The sequence below is a fragment of the Sander vitreus genome, chromosome 20 (assembly GCF_031162955.1).
Source record: "Sander vitreus isolate 19-12246 chromosome 20, sanVit1, whole genome shotgun sequence".
Classification (NCBI taxonomy): domain Eukaryota; kingdom Metazoa; phylum Chordata; class Actinopteri; order Perciformes; family Percidae; genus Sander; species Sander vitreus.
The window spans coordinates 22,126,701-22,136,244 of NC_135874.1; the positions used below are offsets into that span (position 1 = coordinate 22,126,701).

General features: G+C 40.3%; 1 protein-coding gene across 1 annotated transcript; it reads left to right on the forward strand.

The window, feature by feature from the left end:
* The first annotated feature begins 1,681 nt into the window (after window positions 1-1,681).
* Window positions 1,682-5,598, forward strand: LOC144535177 (uncharacterized). Its single transcript, XM_078277490.1, has one exon. The coding sequence runs from the start codon at window positions 4,027-4,029 to the stop codon at window positions 5,545-5,547; it is 1,521 nt and encodes a 506-aa protein (XP_078133616.1). The 5' UTR covers window positions 1,682-4,026; the 3' UTR covers window positions 5,548-5,598.
* The last annotated feature ends 3,946 nt before the right edge of the window (window positions 5,599-9,544 follow it).

Below are 9,544 nucleotides of genomic sequence, written 5' to 3' on the forward strand. Positions count from 1 at the left end.
TTTTCTGCTCTTTCATAATTTTGACCTAAAAGGCAGAAAAAAAATTCATATTACTTATTTTGCCCATAATTGCTTCCACATTATGACACCACATTATGGATATCTGGTAAGTTGATGAACATTTTGAATTAAATTACTGTGTATTGATAAGACAACGGGTGGATTGGGACAAGGAGTTCTAAGCTGATAAAACCCCATATTAGGGGAAAAAATGGCAGGCTGGTGTATGAAATAACAGGAAAGGCAGCTTAAAAACAGGGTCCATGTTCGCAGTCAATTTCCTGCACAAATATGGATCCACAGACAGTCTGAGGAGGCTGGAGGACATGAACTGTGTGTGTGTGTGTGTGTGTGTGTGTGTGTGTGTGTGTGTGTGTGTGTGTGTGTGTGTGTGTGTGTGTGTGTGTGTGTCTTTAGTTTGCATCACATCAGTGAGCAGTGAGGTGGATAATCCTCCAGACTCTCTAGAGTTGAAAATGACTCTATTGATCTCAGTCAGTCTCAGTGCTTCTCAGTCACAAGCCTTTTATAAGTACTGCAGGGTTACACAGCTGAGCAGTCTGTGTTTACATGGAGTCTACAGCTTAACTAGGACTGATGGAACTGTGTTTGTACATTACGTCTGTTTAGTGTGTGTGTGTATGTGTGTGTGTGTGTGTGTGTGTGTGTGTGTGTGTGTGTGTGTGTGTGTGTGTGTGTGTGTGTGTGTCTGTGTGTGTGTGTGTGTGTGTTTTCACATACTTAGAGTGTTGGCAGTTTAGTTTTAGGACTCGAGTTTATGGTAAAATGTAACATTGGAAATAGGTTTAATTAAGTGTCCAATTTCCATTGGCTTGATCAGCTCTTAAGTGATGAAAAAAAATAAACACAGGAATCCTCCATTAAACCCTGTCAATCCATTGGTCCTGTGTTTCATGCTCAGACTTTATTATCATATTGAGAGTTAGAAGATATTAGAGATTGGTGTTTACGCTCTGTTGTGGGACAGTAGATGCCTGTCATTGCTCAATAAAATGGTCATCTGTCGCCACCTAGTGGTATAGATTGATACCTTGTAGCAAAATGATAGTTTGAAGGTGTTTTGTTTTCTGGTCAAACCAAGCGCATTTAGAAAGACCATGCCATAACTGGATGATTCAGTTAGGTTGATTGTTGACTTTGGAAAGAGTAGTTTGAAAAAACAAATCTAACTCAAGGTCTACTTATTAGCTTTCAACCGTTTATAACCGTATTCATCAGCAGATGGACTTTTAGCTTTTTATTATTATATTATTATTATTATTATTATTATTATTATTATTATTATTATTATTAAAGCTTTAGTGTGTAACTTTTTGATATTATTGAACGTCCGTTACATTCAAGCCATTGTCAAATGAGTTGGTACAAAGCTGACTACCAGCTCCACACAACTCTCTCTGTATTTCTCAGTACGACTATGTTCAGAAGACTGTGTCGTCCGGTGACTTTCCTGCGCAGAAGCTCGAGTCCATCATGAAACTACGCACTATAGCTTTAAATGACGCTGATGATCTGTATTATAACAGAAAAAGCAGCCCTCTTACCCCCCCTGCTGACAGAGATCTTGTCTGCAAAGAAAACAAGCTTCCTCCATTGACTAATTCTTCCTTTTTGGCTCACCCTGGCGCTGCAGTTTTTGACAGTGTCAGGTGGAGTCAGGGCGGCCTGGTTTGGCGTCTATGCACCGAGAAGCTGAAGCGGTCTCCAGGAAATAAACATTTGAATCTGGTTGTCTGTTGCCAACTATAGAGCTAAATAACAGGAAACTGGAGCTGTGAATCTGTGCAGGGTCATCACAATTTGCAAGTTTAGCAACTTGACTAACAAAGTGCTGTAAGATAGAAGGAATAAAAAACATCAGCTTGAGCAAAAGGGAAGTCTGCACTGCTGACTGCATAACCCCCCCATAATATCAGTCTTGAGTATTGTAAGTAGTATTTTTGTTTTAGCTGATAAACATGATTTATATGTTGGTTTAATCTGTACATCACACTTTACAAATGAATCGTACGTTTTGTATGTAAGACCTGAATCACTGACACAAAATGTAGTTGAGTGAAAAGTATATTTCCATGTGAAATGTAGTATAAAAGTTTAAAGTAAAATAAAATGTAACTAGAAAAGGCATTTTCTGCAGAAAATGCATATGAATGCTGAAAAGCTAAATTGCTAAAGCTTAACTGGATTGCTGCCATAATTGCATAAGAAGAAAGTGAAGAAGTGAGAATAGTTGGAAAAGTGGGAATAGTTTTAATTAGTATGAATTTCACTGAAATGTTGAATAATACCAATAATGTATCAAACAACAATGGAACATTTTAAGATTTATTTTTAAAAAGCTGTCGCTACACTGAACTGCTGGTTAAAATACGTAAAATGGTGAAGTTGTAGGGAAAAGTGGAAATGGTACTAAATAAGAAGAATGTGTTTAAAAAGCTGAATAATACCAATATTGTATGAACGTTTTTGTAAAAGCTGTTCATAAACAGAATTGCCGGCTTTAATTTGGATGAAGTAACTAAAGAGTAACTATTAAGTTGGTAAAATGGGAAATGGGTGGCTCAAATTAGGAAATCTCAATATTTTCAAAAAGCACAAAAAAATTCACAATGAATGAACGATGTGGAAAATTTTTAGGCTTGAATCAAGTAATCTGTAAATAAGACTTGATTAAGCATGGAAAGCAGCTGAAGCAGTGTAAATAGCTAAGGGACTGCTTGTTATTTATTTCAGGGGCCAACGGAGGAGTTACGGGACTTTAAATCAAAATAGACTTGACCCTCCCTTCACCAGTGATACATTTTGGATGACCCTCCCCAATGATTTGGTAAAAAAAGGGATGACCCTCCCCAATATTATATTGGAGCCTTCTGTACAGGCTTATACTTTGCAAAGATGCACAAATGTCTATTATTTTCTTACAGCCATGACATACGTAACTAAACCTCTGCATTCTGATCTGACGCACCACACTCCTCTGTTATGGTGTGGTGGCCATTTCAGTAGATTTACTCACTAACATTGTTTTGGAAACACAATAAGCATGGAAACTAAATGCACACTTCCTGCATTACTGCATTACTTCAAATACTAAGTTACTCCTCTAGTAAATTAGTATTCACATGAAATAAAACAGTTTGACAGGCGATGCGACAAGCGGGGGCAATCCTGTGAAACTCGCGTTTGTGCTCGTCACACGCCCGCCGCTGCAAGAGTTGAATTGTGTTGAACTTTTCCCTACGCGAGCAACACGCCATGCAAATCAATGAACAAGAGACGTCCGTAATTATGACTATGCTAATTTAGCTAACTTTAGCTATCAACAATAACAGATCGTGGTTAGGAAAATACTAGGATCGCCACTTTTTGTTATAAATGGACCTGTGATTAGGGATATATGATACCACAGTCAGCTGATCTCATTCAGTTGTACGGCAGGGGATACAGTAGTGCACAGAATCCCCATGGTTACCACACATTGATCGCCTGGCGTTTAATCGCGGAGCGTTGTCCTTGGACAGTTTGAATAAAAGTAAAAAAAAAAAAAAGTTTTATTGTGGTAAATGCACATCTTAAATAATAGGTAGTTGCTGAGCGCACATGGTTATTGGAGTTAGAGAAAATGGCGTCCCAACTGGCGCATACTTGTGTGTACTGCTCTTGTGCAAAGACATCCATCTTTTTCCTTTCCATATTTCGTGTAGTGCCATATTTAATATATAAATATTCTTTGCCATATTTTAGGAATCATCAGAAATCATTACATTCATACGGTATATTCAAACATAAACAAACTAGTATCCCAGAGCAACAATAAACTCAAAGATAGAATGGAATAGAATCAATAACCATTTGGATTGAAAACATAGGAAAACATGTTGTTGTTGTTGTCATAACGACACACTATGAATACTGGGACCCAACTTTAGTTCTGACACAAACTCACTCAGACAGCAGTTTGTATCAGAGATATTTGACTGTGACAATTCAAAGGTGCACATTGCAATGAGAGAAAAGACACTGGTCCAGCAGAATACGAAGTTGGAAAACATGGAATTCCACTCCAGAGAGATTGAACTGCAAATGAATTTCTATCTCAGTTCACTTGAAGAACAAGTACGGTGTGAACTGAAGGACAGCGAGGCGAGGCTCACCCAATGTGAATCTGAGGGAAGAGTTCACCTGATCATCCGAGAGGACTTGCTGGCCAATGTCCTCGATCAGCTCCAACAACAGAGAGAGGGCAGCAGTTGGAGGCATGAGAAAGAGCTGGTGCAGAGGGAGATGTGTGACTTGAAAGTTCAGCTGGCTGAACATGTCCACTCCCCACCCAGGGAAACAGAGTATCTGAAATCCCAGCTGGGAAAAATCAGCAACAGACTGCGAAAAGCCCAAAAAGATCTCGACCTGCAGTACTTCATTACTGAAGACCTGAAGGTCGAATTGGAGCAGATGAAGAGAGAGAAAGAGGCCCTTAAAAATAATGTGGAGACTCAGAAGATGGAGCTTCGTAAAGAGAGACAGATGCTCGCGGTAGGTAAGACCACCAACGTGATGTTGGAGAGCTATCTGGAGATGGAGAGGGCTCAAGCTCAGGAGCTGAAGGATAAATTGAGCAAGATGGAGGAAGCTCTCCAAAAACAGGACGAGGAGGCAAAGGAGATACTGGAAAGATCCCAGGCTTCCCATAGAGCCCAGCTGGATGAGGCTCTGGCTGAACGTGTCCACTCCCCACCCAGGGAAACAGAGTATCTGACAACCCAGCTGAGAAAAATCAGCAACAGACTGCGAAAAGCCCAAAAAGATCTCGACCTGCAGTACTTCATTACTGAAGACCTGAAAGTCGAATTGGAGCAGATGAAGAGAGAGAAAGAGGCCCTTAAAATCAATGTGGAGACTCACAAGATGGAGCTTCGTAAAGAGAGACAGATGCTCGCGGTAGGTAAGACCACCAACGTGACGTTGGAGAGCTATCTGGAGATGGAGAGGGCTCAAGCTCAGGAGCTGAAGAATAAATTGAGCAAGATGGAGGAAACTCTCCGAAAACAGGACGAGGAGGCAAAGGAGATACTGGAAAGATCCCAGGCTTCCCATAGAGCCCAGCTGGAGATGCAGGACAAAAGCAACAAGAACTTCATGGCTGCTCTTGAGAAAAAGTGTGAACATCAGCTAGAGAGTGAGCGTGTCCTATGGCAGCAGGAGAAAACCTCCATGCTGGAGGAGAGCGAGAAATCCAGAGCCTCCTATGTGGATCAGAATGACGACGAGCAAAGCTTTGTGAGTGACTGCCTCCTGGCTGCTCTGAAGAAGACTGAGCAGCAGCTGGAGAGTAATCTCAACCAGTGGAAGGAGGACAAGGCATCCCTCCTTCAGGCCACAGAAAGCCTGAAGCTGACTCAGCAGGAAAAAGAGCAGCAGTGGGAGAGGACCGAGAGCACCATGAGGTCCCAGCTGGTAGATCTTCAGAGCCAGATAATGACAAAGCCAAAGAAGAAGAAGTGGTACAAAAGGCTTCTGCCTGGCTGAGGAAAAGAAAATGCATTTGTACTTGTATAGTGTCTGTCTGTCTGTCTGTCTGTCTGTCTGTCTGTCTGTCTGTGTGTGGGTGGGTCTGTCTGTCTGTTTGTGGGTGGGTCTGTCTGTCTTTGTGTGGGTGGGTCTGTCTGTTCGGTGTGTCTGTCTGTCTGTGTGGGTGTGTCTGTCTGTCTGTGTGGGTGTGTCTGTCTGTCTGTGTGTGGGTCTGTCTGTCTGTGTGTGGGTGGGTCTGTCTGTCTGTGTGGGTCTGTCTGTCTGTCTCTCTGTCTGTCTGTGTGTGGGTCTGTATGTCTGTGTGTGGGTGGGTCTGTCTGTCTGTGTGTGGGTCTGTCTGTCTGTCTGTGTCTGGGTGGGTCTGTCGGTCTGTCTGTGTGTGTGTGTGTGTGTGTGTGTGTGTGTGTGTGTGTGTGTGTGTGTGTGTGTGTGTGTGTGTGTGTGTGTGTGTGTGTGTGTGTGTGTGTGTGTGTGTGTGCGCACGCACGCATGGTGTGTGATACGTCAGTGCAGTAGTGTTGGAGTAGTAGTGCCATGCTGCATGCTGCTTCTGCTTGCCACTCTCTGCTTTCAGCTACTGCCACTGGATAGCCCTTTGTTTTCAGGGGCGAAAAGAGGAGCCGAGTGTGTAAGCCTCCTCAGCCGGTACATAGCCTCTCCACTGCCAAGATCTCGTACACGCCTCCCCGTGGCACACATGGTAACTGGTCCCTTGTGGTTCCAGGCTAAGTTGTACAGGATCTCGGAGCAGCAGTGGGCCCCAGAGACATGGCATGCAGGCCCATCGGTGAGTGGAAATGCCCTGATGCCCGTCAACCACTGTCCCAGTTATGGGTAAATAGCCCCAACTATGGGTAAATAGTGAAGACCCCAATGGCAGTGCAGGCAGAAGATGTTGGTGTGAGAACCACCACAACGGCTGGGAAGGCGGAAGAAGACAAACCTGCACCTGGGGAACGGCACAGGCAGAGTCCAACTGACCGGACCACCGGCAGCCCCCTGCAACTCCTGCCAGACGAAGGTCGTCATGGGTTCCCTTATGCCACTGGAGGTCCATCTGGTAGGATTGAAGATGGTGGGAATGAGGTCTGCGCACCCACACCCTCACCTTAATCCTCACCTATGCGCAAGCTTCTTGAAACTAGTCCTCACAACTATATTATAACTACTGCATACACACAAACACTAGCTACACAAATAATCTTTTAAAATAAATGCATCAAAATGATGTCATGTTTGTTGGTGTGACGGCCCTGGGCTTGTCCTACATGTGTACTGTGGTTTGTCTTGTTAACTTGCAGGTGTAGCCGGAGGCGATAATGAGATGACTGTGATCACCTGGCCGGTCCTCCCTGACTATTTAACCGCATTCTCCCGACTGCGCACCAACATGTTTTCTCTCTGTTTGAGTTTTCCCTTTGTTAACTACTGACAACATGCACCTCACATTCTCCATTACATCCATACACCTTCAATCATCACTGATACTGACAATCACAACTCATCGTTCTTTTGTTTGCATCGTTATTTAATAAATGTCACTTTATTATTGTTACGTTGCTGTGCATCTCCCTCTTTTGTTGTGGCCTGTGAGCCGGTCGTAACAAGTTGGGGGCTCATTTGCCTTGAGTATAAAACCAGGACCTTGTTTGTGGTTTTCTTTAATTAATCATAGTTAGTTGCTGTTGAGGCAATTTGGTTTAGTTGAGCTAGTCTATTGTTCTCTAATGTCTAGAGAGTCTAATGTTAAGTTGCACTACAGTCATGTGTAATATAGTTTGATGTATAAATCAGGGGACAAACGCTCATTTGCATCCTAAACCCCCAAAATATATATATAAGATTACATCTACAATTGTTATTTATTATTAAGTAATATAAATTAAATGTTTGTTTCAATGTTTTAAGAAGCTTGTGGACATAGTGGCAGTTTGTTTTTACAAGCACAGTTTTTTGAGCACCAAAGTTAGGGGAGCAGCTGGGGGGGCAAGGCCCTACAGTGGGGGGTCAGTTGCCCCCCCTTGCCCCCCTATAGATCCGCCCCTGAGTCACCGGGACCGAAAGGATATTTGAGTCGGGTATGGCTGCAGCCTGGAGACCTCCCGTCTCATGCCCTCCCGGCTGGTGCTGTCCGCGAGCTTCGACTTTTCAAAATAAAAGCTTGCGTCTGGTTCGCTATGTTTTCGTACTATGTTTTGGATGTTTTTGAACTAAACAGTAAGGCAATCATGCTAATGAATACAATTATTTTTTCAACAGATGTCTTAGTTACAACACGATGGAGCTAGCAAAGCAGTTTTGTGTTTATATGTTATAGCTCAAATTGTCTGGCGGTCCAGTCCATAAATGCCAAACGGTCCCTAACAAAGTAGGAAAGGGATGAAGGATGCAAAATAAAGAGTGAGAAATGACACACACACACATACAGAGTCCGTAGAGCCTAATCCAAAAAAACGTCAGTATGGCATTTTAAAAAAATCATAGTATAGTATGTTGAAAGGAGTGATAAAAAAAAGTCATAGTATAGTATGTAAAAAAAAAAGTAATTGTATGGAATGTTTAAAAAAGTCACAGTATTGTACTGGTAGGCTATGTCGAAAAAAAGAGATAGTATAGTATGTTCAAAGATGTCAAACGAAGTCATAGTATGGTATACGTCGAAAAAAGTAAAAAAAAGTCATAGTATAGTATGTCCAAAAAAGTCATAAAAAATTCAAAGTATAGTATGTCGAAAAAAGTCAGAAAAAGTTATTGTATAGCATATCGAAAAAAGTCAGTGTAGAAGAAAGTTATAAAAGAGTAATAGTATACTGTAAAATAGTATAGTATGTCCAAAAAAGTCATAAAAAAGTCATAGTATAGTATGTCGAAAAAAGTCATAAAAAGTTATTGTATAGCATGTTGAAAAAAGTCAGTGTAGAATAGAAGAAAGTCATAAAAGAGTCATAGTATAGTATTTCAAAAAAGTCATAAAAAACTCATAGTATAGTATTTCGAAAAAAGTCATAAAAAGTTATTGTATAGCATGTTGAAAAAAGTCAGTGTAGTATTGAAGAAAGTCATAAAAGAGTCATAGTATAGTATGTCGAAATAAAGTCATAGTATAGTATGTCGAAAAAAGTCCTAAAAAAGTTATATTATAGTATTCTGAAAAAGTCATAGTATATTACGTTGGAAAAAGTAAAAGTAGAGTATGTTGAAAAAAGTCAAAAAAGTCATAGTATAGTATGTCAAAAAAAATCATGAAAAAGTCATATTAGGCTATAGTATGTCGAATAAAGTAAAAAAAAGTCCTAGTATAGCATGTCAAAAAAAGTCAGTGTAGTATAGAAGAAAATCATAAAAGAGTCATAGTATAGTATGTCGAAAGAAATCGTAAAAAGTTGTAGTATAGCATGTCGAAAAAAGTCATAGTATAGTATGTCAAAAAAAGTCATGAAAAAGTCATATTAGGCTATAGTACGTCGAAAAAAGTCAAAAAAGTAATATTATAGCATGTCGAAAAAAGTCAGTGTAGTATTGAAGAAAGTCATAAAAGAGTCAAATTATAGTATGTCGAAAAAAGTCATAGTAGAGTATGTTGAAAAAAGTCAAAAAAGTCCTAGTATAGCATGTCGAAAAAAGTCAGTGTAGTATAGAAGAAAGTCATAAAAGAGTCATAGTATAGTATGTCCAAATAAAGTCATAAAAAGTCATAGTATAGCATGTCAAAAAAGCATGTAAAAAGTTATGGTATAGTCCGTCGACAACAAGTCATAGTATAGTATGTCGAAAAAAGCATGTTGGAACAAGTCATAAAAAAGTCATAGTATAGTATATCGAAAAACGTCATAGTATAGTATGTCAAAAAAAGTCATAAAAATGTCATAGTATAGTATGTCGAAAAAAGCATGTTGGAACAAGTCATAAAAAAGTCATAGTATAGTATATCGAAAAACGTCATAGTATAGTATGTCAAAAAAAGTCATAAAAATGTCATAGTATAGTATGTCGA